Raw genomic sequence first — 21355 nt, forward strand, 5'->3', positions numbered from 1 at the left:
GCCCAGCAGGATTTTCAAGCCCAATCTGGAACTCAAACTGTGGTTGGCCATGGGAGAGTCCAGAGCCTTAACCACCACATTACCTACTGCCCCCCCCCCCGTTCAAATTTAACTATTAAAATGAGAGTCCTAAGTTCCTAAAACTAAACAAACATAATCCTTAGGAAACAAGCAGGGGCCAGACAGCGGCACACCAGTTAAAAATGATGCTCTGGGAGGCTGACCTACATGACAATGTCCCAGGTTTGCATTCAGAGACCTTCCTGAATAGGCTGGACATACGTGTGCCCAGATCTGGAACTGGCTCAGGTTAGGGATGTACTGTGGCATCAAGACTTGTTGGAGGGCAGATTCTGTGGCCTAGAGGTTAAGGGTGTTGGATCTGGTAGCCCCACTGACTTGAAAAACATGTGGCATATGTGTGCCTAAAATCTTGACAGGATAGAGAAATGTAGGAGGGGAAATTGTAGCATGACCATGCCTTTGTGTGGGGTGGGAGGGAATGGGACTTTCTCCCTCTCTTTCCCTGCTTTCTCCCTCTCTGTCTCTCTGAATCTCTCTCCAGTAAGCACGGGTGCCCTCTGGTGATTTAAAAAAAAAAAAAAATACACTATTGTCTCTCTTTCTGTCTCTTTCACTCACAGAATAAATAAACTTAAAAAAGAAAAGGTAAGCAAAGAGATCATTTGAAGAGAATAGGTTGGTGCTGAAGGGTTCCCCTCTTCCTTATGTTTTAAAACCATGTACAGGGACCAGCAGATGGTGTAATGGTTATGTTGCTGGATTCCCCACAGTGGTTTGGGTTTTAGACCTGGTGACTTAAACTCATGGCGGGCGCACGTGCATGTGTGTGTGCCCAAGATCCCAAGAGGAGAATAGAGGAGAAGAGATTGCAGTGTGACCATCCCCCCCAGGGGGTGATGTTCCTCTGTTTCTCTGGCGAGCGCACATGCTCTATAGTAAAAACTTCTTAAAAATAAAATGAAACCATGTACAGTAGCCGTTTGGCATCACATACATACATGGACGTTATATATTATACAGCCATTACATTTTAAAACCTCATCTGGGCCAACAGATGGTGGGAGGTTAATGTCACCCCGTGACATTTACAAATCCATGCTGAACTCCAATGGCATTTGTCATTAATAACTCATTATCTTACAGGTGTGGGCAGCAGAATCTGAAGCAAAGCATCATCCACCAACAGATTTTCTTTGGAAGGAACAAAACAGGTTTAGAACAACTCCAGACTGTACGATGATCCTGTGCAAACCTAATGGTGAGGTTAGTGTCACATTCTTTTTTTTTTTAGCGAAAACACCTCCCAGGAGGGATGGCCACACTGCAATCCCTTCTCTGTCCTCCTTTTGGGGTTTTGCACACACATTTAATCTAAATTATATTTACAGCATTTAGCACAGTCTAAGAATGGAGAAGAATCTCAGTAAATACTTGAGAAATGAATGTAAAAAGCCTGGATATTGTACCTTTCTCATCCTAATCTCTAAGTTGTATTATAAATAAAATCTGCCCTTGACTAAATTTTTTTTGTATTGCCAGAGGAACATGTGCTTTTGAGAGAGAGTGAGAAAGAGAGGAAGCTCCTTTAATTGGGGTGTTATTGTGCAGCAATCCTTTTTCCTCCACTTCTCCTTCCCACATGGAATTTGGGCACATGAACATGGCATAGTTTTCATGTCACTGGAGCTGGGATTTGAACTGCAGTCAGCCACAGAGAACTGGCTCCCTACGCACATCACGTAAACACTGCACTATAGGTTTCGCTATTGACTCTGAAATTTAAAGTAACTTTCTAGAAAAATGGGATATTGAAATTTTGCCAAATTTAAGTAGCTCGTTGGCACTTTAACACTGGGAAGATGTTGCTGTTGACTTGTCTGAAGTATTACAACATTTAGTAACAATTCTATATGCAAGCTTTTAAGGATGGAAAAAAAACCAAATGAGCTAAAAAATAAGAAAGCTATCTGTTCTATTAAAAACGATTGAGAGGCCAGCAGACGGTGTGGAAGTTAAGGCGACTGAATCTCACATGGCCGATTGCATGGTTTGAGTCCCAGACCTGGCTACTTGAAAACATGCTGGGCATGTGTGTGCAAAACCCCAAAAGGAGGACAGAGAAGGGATTGCAGTGTGGCCATCCTTCCTAGGAGGTGTTTTCGCTCTCCCTTCCCACCCCCATTTGTTTCTGGCCAAAACAGGTGCCCTACAGGAAAAAAAAAATGGTATCTGCTTTCAGGGGACTAATAGTCTAATGAAAGAGCATATGACCTTCATTTGAAATGACTATACTTTATTCACTCTAAAATTCAGTGTATTAGTATTAGCTTTGTGTATTTTTTTTCTAATATTTGACAATTTTATATTTTCACTCTACCTTTTCCTTGGTGTAATATCAGCATAAATGTATATCCAGAGACATACCAATGAAGTTTAAGGGTATCCTTTTTATAATAAGAAAAAAGCTACTCTCTTTTAGCTGTTCCTTAAATACTTTTTTCTTACCCCAGTCTACTTAGTCACATGACTACCAATCCATGCAATTGATCAGACTCTATCTCTTTGAATTTCTTTCTTTTTCCATTATGCCTGATGCTTAGTTGACTTTCCCTTTAGAACAGAATTAGCTAATTTATTAAGAGCCATTTAATGTCTTTCTGTGAGAACAGTTGCCATTAGATGGGAAGAACACTCATTAGGTGCAATTTAACAGCCTTCACTCACTTAGCTTGAAATCTCTTTGTGACCGCCAACTGGATTTTATAATACTCTGGTAATGTGCACTGATGGGAGAAATCAGGCTATGTAATTTAAGTTATTTATTCAGCCTCATAAAATATCATTAGCAAAAACCCATATTAGGATTAAGACATACTCATTTTAGAACTTTTATTGTATTTATCCACTTTGTAAATGGGTGTGTGGTTTCTACTTTGTATGAGCACTGTTCCAAGCTTTGAGTATTGAACCAGACAGGCCAGGTCCATGACCTCCCAAAATGGACGTATGGGTAAATTGTTATTCCCTGCTGCTAAATTAGACCTTGTACTCAAACTGTTCTTTCTACCCAGTGGTTTGAACTGCTTTGCACATATAGCGTCAGACCGTTTTTGTGGGGTGATGTGAACACAAGTAATTGTGTTTGTTGGTGGAAGACTGAACTTGATCAACAGATTCATATGGGAAATATCCGCATACATATAGTATATTGGATTATAGCACCAGGTGCTGGGATAAAAGAGCATATATATTGCCTAGTTACAATTATCAGAAAACTCATTCTATGAGTAGAAATTGATGTATATTCATAAATAATTGCAAAACATTGAAACAGTATTTTAATAGAATTATGTGCATAGTGCATGGCTGCACAAGTCAGAAATATCAACTCTGATAAGGAGAGGCAGGAAAGGCACTGAGAAGAAGAGAGACTTGTTCTGAGCCTGTAGGTGAGGAAGCAGTTCACCATCTAACCTGAACCACAATGATCTTGCCCCTCTCCACCCCCCCTAAGTCACTGCTCTCATGCTTTTCTGTGCTCTTGGCCCTGGCCACACTCATCACCTTACTCCTTTCTAATACTTGACTGTTCCTTCAAGCCACAGGGCTTTTACACATGTTCTTCCTTCTCCATAGACTCCCTTTTCTCTGTATTTACCTCCTAAATCCTACCTTGCCTTCAGACCTCAGCTCAACCTTTTTTTATTGGGGGCAGGGGAGGGTATGGTAATGGTGGTATTTCATTGGATTATCCCCTCATGGTAAAGTAACTAGGAAATATTTTCATTAAATAGGCTGAAATATCATTATAAGTCGCTTGAAACTCTAATGTAAGCACAGAATTAATTGTATTTTTTTAAACAAATTCATATCCAGTCTCACCTCAGTGATACTGGACCTCAGTATCTGTAATTACAGGTTTCCCTCGGAAAGACAGGTTGCTGCATCCCCACCGACATGCTGAAACTCAAGTCCAAGGCTTATCATGACCCTAGATTTTCTTTCTATTTATATAACTTACATATAAGTTATGTATCCATATCTTCTAGAAATAAGTCACAGAGAATGCAGTCTTCTGCCTAAAACATTAGTCAGTTATATAAACCAGAATAGGTCCTAAATATATTTGGAATTGAATAATACTAAAAAACAAACAAACAAATAAACAACAAAAAAAACACTGGGGCAAAGTGAAATTATATTATGGGTCAGTTTTATAAAACAAACAAAACTAGGCCTAAAATAAACAATAGCAGATTACATTTTGAGTTATCTTGTCACTAGCACAGTTACAAGTCCTGCACTGTAATATTATATTGAAATAGGTTATAGTTTTGTTCTGCCATGAGTTAACTATGTGATTATGATTCCATTTTCTCCTCTATCAAATAAGAGATTATGCAATAACATCACTGAGTTTCCCTACGTACAAATTTTTAACACAAGCTAGATTTTTTTCACCAGTCATATCATTATCCTATAGGATTTACAATGTCTACATTAAATGTCATAAAATTAATAGACATCTGTCTTAGTCCATTTTGTGTTGCTATAGAAGAATATCAGAGACTAATTTATAAGCAGTGGAGATTTATTTGGCTCATGGTTCTGGAGGCTGGAAAGTCAAATTGTGAGGGGCTGTATCTGGTCAGGTTCTTCTTACTACATCATAACATGGCAAAAGGCATCACATGGTGAGAGTGAGAGAAAGGAGGGCCAACCTCATCCTTTTATCATTAACTCACTCTCAAGATAATGGCATTAATCCATCTGTGAAGGCAGGGCTCTTATAATGTAATCACTTTTTATTAGAACCTACCTCCCAACACTGTTGCATTGGGGATTAAATTTCCAGCATATGAATTTTGAGGGACACATTCAAACCATAGCAATTTCTTACATTTATTCAATTCCCAATAGCTTCCCAGTACATTGTTTTACATGAGAGATCCAGCTATGGAACAGACCACAAATATGCAGCAGGAGTTCAGTGAAGGGCTGTTTAAATATGCATTATCTCATTTGATTCTCAACAATATTTAAGTATTTTAGAATGGGGGAAATAGGGCTTGGAAAGTTAAGTGACTTGCTCAAGGTCATGTGATTAGTAAAAGGACTGAAATAAAATGAAACAGTATTTTCTTTTTTTTTTTAATTTTTTAATTTTTTTTTTTTTTTTGGAGAGGTTTTCGCTATAGGGCGCGTGCGCTCGCCAGACAGACAGAGAGAGACAGAGAGACAGAAAGCGAGAAATCACCCCCCAGGGGGGATGGTCACGCCGCAATCCCTTCTCCTCCATTCTCCTCTCGGGATCTTGGGCACGCACGCACACGCGCCCGGCGTGAGATTTAAGCCACCGGGTCCGAGACACGAACCGCGGTCGACTACGTGGGAGTCCAGCGACATAGCCATTACGCTAACTGCTGGTTCCCGAAACAGTATTTTCTAACTCCAAGAATTGTTTTCAATTGCACTAAAAATAATGTACAAGACTCACATGCCCAGCATTCTAGAGGTAAGGTTAAGTTTGATCACTTTGTCATCATTGTCATGAAATATATTTAAGCTTTTACAATACAGGAAGAAGAATAGGATCCCTAAATGATGATCTGGATCAAAAGTGGGATTTTCTTGCTGCTCCCCATGAAAATAAACTTTTAAAAATAATTTAATCATTCTCTTTCTCTTCTGTAGAGCTAACCTAACTGAAGTTGCCCTGTATTGTCTATTTAATTTTGTCAATCTAAGCAGAGGGGTTTTAATAGTAACAGCATTAACCCCAGACCTCTAATTTTATAAAATAAAAATAGATCCCAATAACAAGTAGAATGTTATGGCACACACTTTGGTGCTTAATTTTCTCATGTAGAATAAAGATAATAAGTGTCAGTCCCCGTATGGAGTTTTCCTGAATAATTTTGCACACATGTTTGGTGTACATGCCACATTTTCAGGAAACCAAAGCAAACTCCAGCTTTAGTGTTAATGGATTGATACCCTCACTTTGGATTCCACACCACAGTCCCTTATCCTCCATTCTCTTCTCAGGACTTTGAGCACCCACACACACATGCCTGGCGTTGAGTTTTTTAGCCACCAGATTTGGGACTTGAACTGTGGTCATGTGGGAGTCCAGCGATATAACCATTACATCATCTGCTGGCCCCTAAATGTTTGCCATTTTAACTTATTAATATTTAAATTACTTAATTGCACAGTTTTTAAATCATTTTTTTTCTTTTTTCAGAGGTTTTTGCTATAGGGCGTGTGCGCTCGCCAGATAGACAGAGAGAGACAGAGACAGAAAGCGAGAAATCACCCCCTAGGGAGGATGGCCATGCTGCAATCCCTTCTCCTCTTGGGATGTTTGGCACACACACACACGTGTATGAGTTTTAAGCCACCAGGTCCGAGACATGAACCATGGTCAACTACATGGGAGTCCAGCAACATAGCTATTGTGCTAACTGCTGGTCCCAAATCATTTTTAAAACTATTAAAATTAGCTGAATTAGCTGAGTTTCACAACACTTTTATAAAGCAATCCCCCTCTACCACCCTCCCCATTTTAATGAGTCAAGTATGACAGTTTGAGATATAAATAATTAACCTCTCTGAAGTTACGCAGCTTATAATTTTCAGAACTGGGAACTTACTACATTCCTCATTATATGGCTTACTAATCTACATGATTGGTATATGTGGATCATATGTGACATTATACAGTTTTGTTTTTACATTTGATTGTATCTTATACTATACACAAAAATCAATTCAAAATGGATAAAATACCTAAATGTAAGACCTGAAATCATAAAACTGCTAGAGGAGAACTGCATGAGAAAAAAGCTCCTTGACACTTGCCTTGGCAGTGATTTTGTTGATATCATACCAGAAGCTCAGACTCCAAGATCACAAATAAACAAATGGAACTATATCAAATGGAACTAAAAAGCTTTTTCATAGCAAAGGAAACAATCAACAAAATTAAATGGCAAACTACAGACTGGAAAAATATTTGCAAATCACATATCTGATAAGGGGTTAAGATTCAAAATTTATAAAGAACTTTTACAACTCAATTATGGAAAAACTAGTAGCCCAATTCAAAATGGTCAAAGGACCTGAATAGACATTTCTCCAAACAAGACATAAAAATGGCCAACAAATGTATGAAAATATGCTCAACATCACTATCCAAAAGAGAAATGCAAATTAAAAAACTCTCTCTTCACATTCCTTAGAATACTATCATCAAATGACAAGCACAGGGACCAGCAGTTAGCGTAATGGCTATGTCGCTGGACTCCCATGTAGTTGACCACGGTTCGCGTCCTGGACCCGGTGGCTTAAAACTCACGCCGGGCGCCTGTGCGGGCATGCCCAAGATCCCGAGAGGAGAATGGAGGAGAAGGGATTGCGGCGTGACCATCCCCCCTGGGGGGTGATTTCTCGCTTTCTGTCTCTCTGTCTCTCTCTGTCTGTCTGGCGAGTGCATGCGCCCTATAGCAAAAACCTCTCAAAAAAAAAAAAAAAAAAGACAAGCACTAACAAATGTTGGCGAGGGTATGAAAAATAGAAAAGAAAAAAGAGAGAGAGAGAGAAGGAACCCTAACATGCAGTTGGTGGAAATGTATCAATAGATTAGTACAACCACTGAAAAATAGTATGAAGATTCTGAAATAAATTAAAGATAGAATGACCATACAACCCAGCAATCCTTCTTTCGGTTATATATCCAAAGGAAATGAAATCACTACCTCATAAAGATATCTGAATTCCCATGGTCATTCCCATAATTTACAATAGCTAAGATATCAAAGTAACCTAAGTGTCCATTGATGGAGTATGGATAAAGAAAATGTGGTACGTAGACGAGGATGCTTCATAAAGTTTGTGGAAAAGTGGAATTGAAATACAAGTTTATTTTGATACAAAGAAAACTTTGTTAATCCATGCATAGGTTTTTCAATAATAAACTTTTTCCATGAACTTTTGAAGATCCTTTAACTATATAATAATAGAATATTATCCAGTCTTTAAAAACAAGAGGATCCTGGGACCAGCAGTTGGCATGATAGCTATGTTGCTAGACTGCCATGTAGTTGACTGTGGTTTGAGTCCCAGACCCATGGCTTAAACTCATGCCGGGCGCGTGTGTGTGCGTGCCCAAGATCACAAGAGGAGAATGGAGGAGAAGGGATTGCAGTGTGGCCATCGTCCCTGGGGGATGATTTCTCACTTTCTGTCTCTCTGTCTCCCTCTGTCTTTCTGGTCAGCATATGTGCCCTTTAGCAAAAACTTTTCCTAAATAAATAAATAAATAAATAAATAAATTAAAAAATAAAAAACTAGAGGATCCTGCCACTTACCTGAATGTGGATAGACCTGAAGGACATTATGATAAGTGAAATAATCCAGACCTAGAAATAAAAATATTGTGTGCTCTCACTTATTTGTGGAATCTAAGAATAAATTAATAAATAAAGTTAAAAATACAGAGATAAAGACTAAATGGTAGTTCCAAGGGCAGACATGGGGAAAATGGAGAGATACACAAAGGATAGAAAGTAGCAGAGATATAGGATGAACACGACTAGAGATCGGATGTTCAATATGAAGACCGTAGTTGATAAAACTGTTGAATTAGGGATTTCAGTTAAGTAAGTAGATTTTAGCTGCTCTTATTATAAAAAAGTAACTATGTGAGGAGATCAATATGTTAATTGGCTTCACTGTAGTAGCTGTTTTACTATCTATGTGTATCCCCTAATACCATGTTTGTAAACCTCAAATAAACACAGGTTATTTAATAACAAATAAATAAATTATATTGTAATAAGCCTGTGACATTTAAGAAAAATCTATCCAATTTCAATAATATCTGATATTAACGTATCATTCTCATTAGGCCATTGCCTGGTACACGCCTATCCACTGGAAGCAAGCGTGGGAGAAATTGGAGACCGACATTGAATTTGAGAGATGTTCAGTAGTATCTCCAACATTCCGAAGGCACGTATTTCACTGGACAGCTTCTACGACTACGCTAACTAAAGAAAAACAGCCTCAACCTAAGAAAGAAACCTCAAAAGGTCAGGTGGAAGAAGCTCGAGCTTTCCTTGAGAGGTAAAGGTTGTTTTGTTTTGTTTTTACTGAGTCATTCCCACAACCGGCTATTTACCGTGTGGGAATTGACTGGGTGACAAATATGTGATGAACAAATGAATCAGTAGTAGTTTTACAAAAAATGTTTTGAATAGAACTCATGAAAAGCATAAAACCACAGATTAAGTATGCATATTCATGGAACAATAAAGACTGGCCATTTTTGCTAAGCAATATTGGAACCCCTCTCAAACTACCCCCCTCCCCCCTAGTCATTTTGCTTCTCATTGTCACTGTTGCTAGAGGCGGGGCTGTTATTAAAAGGTGAAGAAATGGGACCAGCAGATTGCATAACGGTTACGTTTCTGGACTCCCACATAGTCGAATGCAGTTCTAGTCCTGGACCCGGCAGTTGAAAACTCACGCCAGGCATGTGTGCATGTGTGCCCAAGATCACAAGAGGAGAATGGAGGAGAAGTGATTATGGCATGGGCATCTCCCTGGGGGGTGATTTCTCACATTCTGTCTCTCTCTGTCTCTTTAGCGAGTGCATGCACCTTATAGCAAGTGCATGCGCACTGTAGCAAAAACCTCTCTAAAATTAAAAAAAAAGAGAGAGAGAGAGAAAGAAAGGTGGAGAAATGGTCATCCCCTAGTCTTTAGCAATGCTTAGGTGGAGGAAGGGTACATGATCCAGGAGTTTTGATCCTGGGTCAAAAACTATTTATGTGGTCCCGCAGGTAGCCTGGAAGTTAAGGTGGCTGAATCTCACATCCTGGCAGCTTGAAAAGCACACTGGGTGTGTATGCATGTGTGCCCCAAATCCCAAGAGGTGAACACAGGAGAAAGCTGTGTGGTGTGGCCATCCCCCCTGTGGGGGAGTAATTTTTCTCCCTCTGTCTCTGTCTCTCTGGCAAGCATACATGCCTTATGGCAAAACAAACAAACAAACAAAAAAAACCCTACCTGTGGACTGAGGGTTAGAAATGCTCTCCATCTATAGGCAAATGCTTCTGATGGCATCACAAAAATTCTGTCTGTAAGGTCTAGAAAAGCCATATTCTCTTGGTCTTAAACACAGTTTCACTTTAATTGCTTCTTCAGGCTAATACTACTGCATAAAATGCCTTTGGAGTTTAGTCTGGGCTTTTTTCCTTTTACAGAAAAAGGGAGATCCCACCAACTCTTCTCCCCAACTGCAGCCCTTGGTGCCACAGTCCCTCTTACCCTGCACATCCCTACTGTCCTCTGATCGAACCTCATACTGTGTGTGCTGCTGGAAGCAGCCTGGGTAGACTGCCCAGGTCTCAGTCTGCAAGGCTTAGCTCAGCCCCAGGTAAGTCAAAAGGATACAATTCCAAGGAGAATAAGGAGAGAGAGAGAGGGAGAGTGAATGTGTGTGTGTGTGTGTGTGTGTGTGTGTACACACATATGTGTTAAGAATTAGTGGAAAGGAGTTAAGTGGTAAAACTTGCTAAGTATTAATTACTATAATATTTATACCTTAAATAATATTTTTACAGCACTATTGTAAAGCATTCACTTGAAATTGCAGAGTGACCACACCCCATTGGGGGGGTGCTTTCTCCTTCCTCCCTCTCCTTCTTTGTCTCTCTCTCTCCATGATAACTGTGGCAAACACACATGCCCTCTGGAATTTTTTTTAATGCTGTATCTTTCTCTCTATTACAATTTTTCACATTTTTAAACAAAAGAAAAACAATTTTTGTATGTTAATCTTATTTCAGCAAATTTTCTAAATTGTTTAGTTTTAATAGTTTGTCTGTAGAGTCTCATGCTTTCCCCCTGTGTATTATACAAATAATGGCGTCCTTGCTTTCTAACACATATGTATTTAAACACGTCGTTTTCTTTTATTGTTGTATGGGCCAGGCTTTTAGATCTGATGTAGAACAGTGCCAGTGAACACGACTGTTTGTCTTACTCCTATTTTTAATGGGAAGGCTTTCCAAGTGATACTGTTTAGTACAACATCTGCTGAAAGTCACCACCGATGATTCATTTTGCTAGAATTTGTTCCCACGGGAATTAGCAGGAATTTAGAGAGTGTTGTGAATTTCACAATATAGGGGATTAGGAATTTTATTCAATATAATGTAGATTACAAAATGCACAGAGCCAGCTAACTTAGTAGCCTCAGGTTATTAGAGGATTAAATATGATGTGAAGTTTATCCTCCCCCTTAAAGTTCACAATGCCAAAGACATATTCAGTAAGTATTCCTGGTGATTTGGGAGTTATAAGAAGGGGTTTCATCAAACCACCCTCCAAAAAAACAAACAAGCAAACAAACAAATTGTGAGTAGATGAGTAGATTCTCCTTAAGATTCTTTCTAGCTGCCCTGTCATGGGGAGATAGCCAGTGGCCCATCATGGCATGTGCTACCAAATCTCTTGTCATAATTACTTTGTTCTTCTCCTTCAGTGGAGCTCTCTCTCTCATACTTTAAGGGATCACCATACCAACTACCAAATTGCTATCAAGGCATACTCCTCCTATCCCAAGAGGAATCTAATGGCATATGTTAAAAGAAAACATATCTCCTTATTAATCATAGCATTATACCATTTTAGAAATAATTTAGGAAGTTGATGAGCTAGGATTACCCTCCCCTTAAATCTCTTTTTAATGTTATAAAATACAGAAAGCATTTCCTACCATGCACTACGATTCAGCAATTACTGAGTGCTTATAATAAATTTCAGTACTAGGCACCAGAGATACACAAATTATGAAGTCATTTTCTAGGGCAAAAGGCAAATAGTTAAGCAACCAAAGTTGTAGGAATAGTGGTTTCCAAATGCTCCTGAACAAAAACCACAGTAAGAAATACCTTTTACACTATTATTTATTATAGGGCCAGTACCATGGCCTAGTAGTTAAGGGCACCAGATCCCATATGGCAATCACACAGTTCAAATCCTGCTCTGAGTTGACATGCAGAACTCGGGGTCAGCAGGCGGTGTGATGGTTTAGGTGCTGTACTCGCACATGTCCAACCGCGGTTCAAGTCCCAGACCTGGCAGCTTGCTTTCACACTTTCCCTCTCTCTCCCTCTCTCTGTGTCTCTTTCTGCTCAGCTTACAAAATAATAATAATGGGTAAAATAATAAAATAATTATTTTTAAAAAAGGAAGAAAAGAAAGGCATATTGAACTCATGTGTGCTTGCCTCAAATCCCAAAAGGATGGAGAAGGGATTCCAGTGTGACGACACTCGAGTGAGGGGTGATTTCTCTCTCTCCCTCTCTGTCCCTCTGTCTCTCTGTGGTGAGCATACATGCCTTCTAGCAAATAATACACACACATGCACAGAGAACTGAAGCAAAAAAAAGACAATGCTTATTTTTCTAAGTGTAATGCATTCTGATATTTCCTATTCTATTTTTCCTGTTGTTTATAAATATTTATCATAGCTCTCTAAATGTATTTTTGATTATTTTATTTCATTTATTATTATCATTATTATTTGTTTGATTTGACCAGAGAGAGACTAAGAGAGAGGAAAGGAAGAGGAAAGAAAAGTAGGAAAGCAAGCCTCCAGGTTCAGGACTCATTCCATGGCAGTTAGTCATTCGAGAGTCCAACACCTTAACCACCACACCACCTGCTGGCCCCTCTCTAAATGTATTTTATTACCAATAGGTGGGACACGGTCTGCAATTTGAGAAACATTATTTTAGAAATGTTTACAAAGTGGCATGGGAGCAATGTAAAGTGTCTCAGAGAAAATGGCATTTGAACTAAGATCTCAAAGAATAAATAGGAGTTATTCAGGTCAAAAAGAGGATGGACAGAACATTCTGAGCAGAAGAAAGTTCTGAGCACAAAAAGACTAGAACAAATTTTATGTTCAGCAAACAAGGAAAATTGTATTCAGCTGAAAAACAAGTAGACATTGAGATATTAGTCTGCAAAGTTTGGAAGGGACTAGATTTTAGAGGTATTTGCACACCACACGTTAGAGTTTATACACCGCCATGTTAAAATGTTGACTGTATCGTGTGGGCAGTGGGGAGACACCTATGGCTTTTGAGCACATATCTCATATAGCTAGACCCTTATTTGAAAGAGAAATTTGAAAGCAATGTGAAAATGGAATAGGAAGAATCCAAAATATGTGTCTCTATCCCAACTTTTCATAATGAATTCTTGATTTATGAGTCCAATTACTTACCATCTCTTCTTGGATGGCCCACAAGTGTCTCTCTCAAAATGTTCAAAATTGAACTCATCATCATCTTCTTCCTCAAAGTTTGTCATTCCACTGTTTTTCTGTATCTAGGTAAATGCCATTCAGAAACCCCAGGTAATCTGAAGTCTTTCTCTAATCCATTCCTTTTCTAAACTTCCATATATAATCAATCACGAAAATGTTGTTATTTATTTGAAATATATCTTCTCTCACTTAAAATTCTTCCTTTTCTCCCGTTGCCCTTATAATGAAGTTCAAACCCATGAAATTGTTTAGGTATTTTTGTAACCTGGCCTAGCCTATCTCATCACATATTCACCTTCTTGAGTTCTTTGCTTAATCCATCTTGAAGATCTTTCAGTTACTCAGTTGTGCCCTGACTACCTCCAGGCCTTCACAAATTCTCTCATCTCCCCTCTTCACAAAAAATTATTTTTATTCATCCTGAAGTTTTCTATTTATATGTCACTACCTCCTAAGAATTTACCCCAGTCCCTACTAAATACATTTTGTACTCCTGATATGTGTTCTCAGTAATATCCTATACATTCACTAATGAGCAAGGATTTTATTTCACTTTATTGTAAATTCTCTTTATCACTGGACTATACATACTTAGAGGATCAAAACAGCTTTTATTTTGCTTATCTTTTTGTCATGTGCACCAAACATAGTGCATGACACATAATAGTTGTTTGATATGTTTGCTGAAAAACAAACAGAAAAGGAGACCCTGGAGGTTTTTAATCAGGGATATTACAGAGTTATGTTTTAATGAGAGTTTGGGGATGCATTGGGAAATGAAATGGAGTACAAAATGTTCTATAATGTAGGAACGAAGAGAAAGATGAGGACTATTAAAAAGGGTAGTAAAAACAAAAGAAGTTAGAAAGAAAGACTGGGAACAAGTAGGTCTAGTCCAGTTATAATGTGAGTCCCAAAAGGAGAAGATGGAGAGATTGGTAGAAGCAATATTTGAGAAAATAATGGTTTAAAAATTCTCAAAAACTGATGAAAACAGAATTAAGTATAACAAAAAACCTCAAGTAGCATGAATATTGGGTTACTAAAAAAGTCAAGATGCGTTTTTGCATGGGAAAATACATCATGAATTTTCTGATGACCCAATACAAAAGGAACCACACCTATGTACATCACAAGAAAGCTTTAGAAAAGTATGTGAGAGAACTCAGAAAGTGATGGTATTTTCAATATGCTAAATAAACTGCTAAACCCAGAGTTTCTTATCTAGGAAATATATGAAATAATAAAATAAAAAGGTGAAAATGAAATAAGATTTTCAAGCAAATAAAAACTGAGAGGGTTCATCAACAGCAAACCTACTTTAAAGAAATATTAATGGGAATACTTTGAAGTAGAAAGAAAATTATCCTAGATGGATGTACAGGGATTGAGAGAAGAGATAAAGGAAAACAGAGTAAAAACATGAATAAATGTAAATTAATATTTTCTATACAAAACAGTAATAACATTATCTTCATGGCTTTAAATTTATAAAATTTAAATACATGACAACCATATTCGTTTTCTAGAGATTCCTGGAATAACAAAGTAAAACAAGCTTGGTGTCATTTTTAAATTTTTTTGTTAGAGAGATTTCTGCCATAGGGTGCATGTGCTTGCCAGAGAGACAGAAAGCAAGAAATCACCCCCCAGAGGGGATAGTCGTACCACAATCCCTTCTCCTCCAGTCTCTTCTCAGGATTTTAGACATGCATGCACATGCACCCAGCATGAGTTTTTAAGCCACTGAGTATGGGACTAGAACTGCTATGAACTATGTAGGAGCCCAGCAATGTAACCATTAACAATTACATCATCTGCTCTTCTCAGAGCCTGGTATCTTAAACTGACAGAAAAGTGGGCCAGCAGGTGGCATGATGGTTAAGGCGCTGGACTCCCAATGGCCAAACATGGTTTGAGTCCTGGACCTGGTGGCTTGAAAATCATGCTGGGCATATGTGCATGTGTGCCCAAGATCCCATGAGGAGAATGGAAGAGAAGAGATTGCTGTGTTGCCATTCCCCCAGGGGATGATTTCTCACTTTCTGTCTCTCTGGCTGGTACATGTGCCCTTTGGCAAAAACCTAAAATAAACAAAAAAATTATTCTCTCACAGTAATGGATGAAGAAGTCTGAAATCAAGGTGTCGGTAGAGCCATGTTCTATCTAAAAGTTCTGTCTAAAATAATTATTTTTTCTTGGCTCTTCCAGCACTTGATGGTTGCTGGGTTTCTTTGTGATTCCTTGGCTTGTAGATGACTCAATCACTCAATCACTCTGCCTCTAACTCCTGAGTATCTATGTCCAGATTCTATCTTTTTATAAGGACAGTTGGATTAGAGCCGTACTAATCTACCATGACCTTATCTTAACTTGATTACATCTCCAAAGACTTTTTTTGTTTCAAACTAAAGTCATATTTACAGGTTCTGAAATTTAGAACTTCAAAATATCATTTTGGGGGGCACAGTTTAACCCATAACAACAAAAACAGCACAAAAGTTGGGTAGATACTAAGTGAGGTTAAAGTACTCCAAGTTCCCTGTTTTGTCCAATAAGATGCAAAATTAACAAATTATCTTATACTTTTGTAAATCATAGATGTTATAATCCAGAATAGGCCTAAAAGGATAGCACAAGAATGGCATGTTTATGACATAATATTGGTCATACTTTCATTATTTTTAGTTTAAAATATATAACTTCCAATATAATCTTTTGTGAGATATTTAGGCTATTTAAATTTCATACAACACAAACAAATTGGGTTTATTTCAGGTTTGAGTTTTTAAATTAATCAGCTAAGTTTATCACCATAACAGAATAAAGAAGGCAATTCTGTAATGATTTCAGTAGATATAAAAGCCCTTGACAAAATTCAGTACTCATCTATGATCTGAAAACCTTAGGAAATTAGTGTTAGAAAGAAGTTCCCTAATCTGACAAAGGGTGTCTGCAAAAATCCCAAAGTAAACAATTATACTTAATGATGAAGTAATGACAATTTTCTCCTTGAGATCCAGAGGAAAAACAAGAATTAGCTTTATGATGACTTCCATTCAACATTATACTAGAATTCTCAGTTCAATAAGGCAAAAAAAAGTATGTATATACTTCTTATATATCCCATTACTCCATATTTCAGCAATTTCATTCACAGGAACTATTGGGTTGTCAGAAAAGTCATGATGTATTTTCTATGTTTTTCTATGCAAAAATGTGTAATTACTTTTACAGCTACCCAATATATATATATATATTTCTATGCAAAATGTGTAATTACTTTTACAGCTACCCTATATATATATATATATATATATATATGCCTAAATATACATATATATATATATGTATGTTTAACAAAAGACATGTAAACTAATGGTTATAAACAATGTACTTGTAATTGCTAAAAACTAGAAACAATCCAACTTTTTAAAAAGATAATGGGAAAATAAATGCTACATTTATACAATCTCATAATCAGTGAAAATTACTGAACTATTGCTACATGTAATACTGCAGTAAATTTCATACTATTGTGCAAAAAAAAAAAGTCAGACAAAAAGGAATGAGTGTTGGATTATGCTATGTGTATAAAAATAAAGCAGAAGAGGCTAGAGTCACATTCCAACAGCACTTCTCCTGGCCGGCTAGAGTTCTTGGAGAGAATCCACCGGTCCTGACTCCATGGTGGAAGCAGTTTGTGTCCTACCTGGGTCCTCGTAGGTTTGAGTCAGCAGTTTCTTTCCTCATACCCATCAGGGAGTTTGGGTATCTACTGTGCTGGGTAGTTAACCCTTTTCTCTGTTCTAAAAAAATCTTTTGAATTAAATTAAAACATATAAAACTAAACCATGGTGTCAGAGGTCAGAATAAAAGTTATCTCTGAGACAAGGTGGGGATAATACTTGGATGTTACACAAACAGTTCCGCTGACCGTGTCCTACTTCTTAATCTGTGCGGTGGTTACAATTGTGTATGTTACTGTTTTCATCCTGCTGTGCAGTCATGTCAGTGAACCTTCCTGCATCTATGTTACACCGAAATAAAAGTTTGTTTTTAGTAACTTGACATTGGCCAAATCATTCACACTTTCTGGCTTCATTTTATTGACTGGAAATTTAGTTTCCTTTACACATCCTTCCTTTGCCTGCCCCTAAATGTTGACATGCGTCCAGTCCCAGTTCCTGAACATCCCTGCACGTTCTCTGCAGGCTATTTTTAAATCTCAGTTTTAAATGCTACCTTATGTCTCTATGTGACTGACTCCAAAATTTATATGGTCTCGGCCCAACTCCAAATTCATATGATTATTTCTTTATTCTCTTTACGTTTCAATAAAAATCTAAAATTTAATATGATAAAGCAAGTTTTGATTCTCATGATATCAAAACTGCTTTTCCGAATTTGGATCTTGAGTGAATATTTTATAATATGAATAAATTATTGTTTGTTTCTTCGGGGTGATAACAGTATTATGATCATTTTTAAAATATCTCCTACAATGTGAAACAAAAGATAATTTTAAAAAATCTGATGACAAAAAAGAACACGTAGGAAGAAAGGAAGGAAAGCATGTGTACACTAACGAACCCTGGCAACTTATACCCTGACAAGAGAGGAGAAAGAAATCTAAGAAAGTACACTGATGGGGAACCAGCAGTTAGCGTAATGGCTATGTCGCTGGACTCCCACGTAGTCAACCGCGGTTCGTGTCCGGACCCGGTGGCTTAAAACTCATGCCGGGCGCGTGTGCGTGCATGTCCAAGATCCCGAGAGGAGAATGGAGAAGGGACTGCGATGTGACCATCCCCCCCGGGGGTGATTTCTCGCTTTCTGTCTCTATGTCTCTCTCTGTCTGTCTGGTGAGTGCACGCGCCCTATAGCGAAAACCTCTCAAAAAAAAAAAAGAAAAGAAAAAAAAAAAGTACACTGATGAACTCAAAAATGAAAATTAATAATGAGGCTTATATAGTGTAGAATAAAAATAGTCTTACCACAAATAAGCTCATGCCTATTGTTATATTCCACGGTGTTGGGAAATCACTTTAATGCAGTTTGTCATAGCTCAGTCATTTTCAGGACTACTTCGTGGCTGAGATGGCTAATTATAGCCCCTAAACCACTGGCCTTTAGACACAAGACGCACAGGTCTAGGGAAACCTGGACTGAGGCCACCAGCAGTGAAGCCTGCTTTTTCTCAGCCTCTGTGCGGCTAGCCACACCGTGTGCAGTGGACATTCCGTACAACAGAGTGTGAGCAGAAGTTGGGTGTGCACATTCAGGTCATGCCTTCGCGGTCTGCGTTCTCCCGTGTCTTCTCTGGCTGATAGCAGAGGCTGGAGCTCCGAGGTGAGGCCTGCACAGCCTGCCTACCATTCAGACTCAGTGTCACTTAGTAGGCTACTGGTTAAAAAGAAAACAAAGATCACCGCTAGAGCAGACATTTTTATGACAATTAGATGAATCTGAACATATTAGACAAGGAGCCGTTGTTCTTTTCTTGGGTGTGTTCATTGTGTTGTTATATTGGTTGTTCTTAGGAGATTTGTCTTGAAACCTCTCCTTTGTAAGGGTTTGGAGATGTTGGCATCAGTAGACAATGTAAATATGGTGAAATATTAATGGTTGAATCTGGGCAACGGGTGTACAGATTTGGTTGTATTACTCATTGATATTTCCTGTATATTTTACATTTTTCATAATAGAAATTTGAAAAACTAAAATAAGACAGATGGTTATGGTTGACTATAGTACTACACCTCAGAGGTTAGGGACTGACTGCAGCATGGGGGAGTCATTCTCATAAAGACTAAAGGCTCTTTAACAGACTGGATGTGTTTTCACTGGGTTGCCACTATTTTTCATAGACCTGAAGACAATAGGCTTTCTTCTTGCTGATAGCTTGTACTTTACAGACAACTTAGTCTTCTTCTGTAACGCAGGCAAAATGGCAGAAACTAGTCTGAAGATGGTAGCTTGCAGACATTGTGTAAGCTAACATTGTGGGTATATTCACTGTTTAATGCAGTTTACTTGTACACTGTTTAACACACTTGCCTTTCAATGGTGATCCATATTGTACACTGCAGAGGCATTTGTTGTAAGTTCTTCAGCTGCTACCCTGTTGCATACAAATGTTAGTATGGTAACAACGTTTCTTTGGGGATTGCAAAGTCACAAATAAAAGCCAGACTCTCCTTGCCAGCTCTGGAGCATAGTGGTTAAGGGAGGCAGAGCTCACATGGCCAACCATGATTCACATCCCAGCCCTGACAGCTTGAAGAACATGTTGGGCTCATGTGCACATTCATACCCCAAGTCCCAACAGGATGGAGAAAAAAGGATTGCAGTATGACCGTGTCCATGTGGGGTGGGGGAGGAGGGTGTGTGCTTTCTCTCTCTCTCTTCTGTGAGTACATGAGCCATCTGGCAATTCAAAGGAAAAAGAAAATGGGGTGGGGGGAGGGTGGTGCCAAGCACTTAGAAAATAAATGAAACCTGAACGTAGATAATCTTATGAAGGGGTTTTAAATCTCATTAGAGTAGGCTCTAGATTAAGATGATAGGACTAGCTCTGTGGCACAGTGGTGATGCTCTGCTCAGGAGAAGCTGGATCTCACATGGCAACCACAAATGGAATCCCCAGCCGGGTGAGCGGAAACACACTGGGCCAGTGCACAAGTGCCCAAGATCCAGTGGGCTAGAGGGCTGGAGGAAGGGGGATCATTGTGTGACCAAACTCTGTGGAGTGTACTTGTCTGTCTGTCTGTCTGTCTTTCTCTCTCTCTTTCTGCCTCTTGCTCCCTCTTTTTGGCTCAGTCACATGTGAATGCATATGCCCTATCAATAATAATAATAAAGATTACATTATGGAATTTTACTTAAGTCAGATTGTGGTCAGTCACTCATTACAGTTTAATAGATCTGGCCTATCTGTGTTGAGATCAAAGTGTATTTGTCCCCATGAAAAATTGCTTCCAATACAGGTTTGAGGTCAATTTTATTTTGTATTCTTCAGATTACTCTTCATTCTGTTTGTGTTTGCTTTTGTATTGCATGGCTTAAATGTATTATATTAGGAATTTGGAATGACTAACATCACATTTCTATGATGGGGCAGAGTATTATTCAGTATTTTACATTTGTTCACACACGTATATGCAATATTAATCAATAATATAACTAGAAGTTATATGAATCAATGTATGTGTGTGTGCATATATATATATATATATATATATATAGAGAGAGAGAGAGAGAGAGAGAGAGAGAGAGACTCAGCAGGTAACACAGAGGTTAAGGCAGCTGGATCCCACGTGGCTAGCTGAGTGATTTAAGTCCTTGATCTGGTGACTTTTTGAAAAACATGCTGGGCACATGTGCATGTGTACATGCCCAAAATCTCAAGAGGAGAATGGAGGAAAAGAGATTATGGAGCAACCATTTTTTCTGAGGGTTCTTTCTCTCTCTTTCTGTCTGTCTGAAGTAAGTGCACATGCCCTGTTGCAAAACTGAAAAAAATAAAAAACAAAACATCTGACTATCCTGTGGAATAAAAAAGGCTAATGACGTAGGCTGCTTACAATCAGACTAAGTATTAAATTATAACTTGAATAAACACCCAAAATGCTAAGGGGTTCTGTCCATGTTCTATTATCAAATATTAATATCAAAAAGTTAGAAAGTTTTGTATAAAGGAAAATTATATTGTGCCATGTATTTGAGGATAATCATTTTCTCTTCTGCCATTTGCTTTCATAAGATTGTGACTGTAATATCATCATAGTTTTGCAGAACTTTATTTTTTAAAGAATAGAGAAGTGAGGAGGCCGGCAGGTGACATGGTGGTTAAGGCTCTGGGTTCCCACATGGTTGACTGTGGTATGAGTCCTGGACCCAGCAGCTTGAATACCATGCTGGGCCTGTGTGCGTGCGTGCTCCGAATCCCAAGGAGAGAATAGAGGAGAAGGGATTGCATGT

The 21355-nt window shown here is 38.4% G+C and overlaps 1 protein-coding gene across 1 annotated transcript in view; it reads left to right on the forward strand.

Moving 5' to 3' along the window:
* The window catches only part of LMNTD1 (lamin tail domain containing 1), a 50727-nt gene that overhangs the window by 22840 nt on the left and 6532 nt on the right, over positions 1–21355 (forward strand). The window contains exons 6-8 of the mRNA XM_006140290.1: positions 1168–1287; positions 8936–9153; positions 10296–10468. Coding sequence (XP_006140352.1) covers positions 1168–1287; positions 8936–9153; positions 10296–10468 — 511 coding nt within the window. The remainder of the gene's footprint in view (positions 1–1167; positions 1288–8935; positions 9154–10295; positions 10469–21355) is intronic.

This window comes from Tupaia chinensis, unplaced genomic scaffold (genome assembly GCF_000334495.1).
Source record: "Tupaia chinensis unplaced genomic scaffold, TupChi_1.0 Scaffold000028_1, whole genome shotgun sequence".
NCBI classification, from domain to species: Eukaryota; Metazoa; Chordata; class Mammalia; order Scandentia; family Tupaiidae; genus Tupaia; species Tupaia belangeri.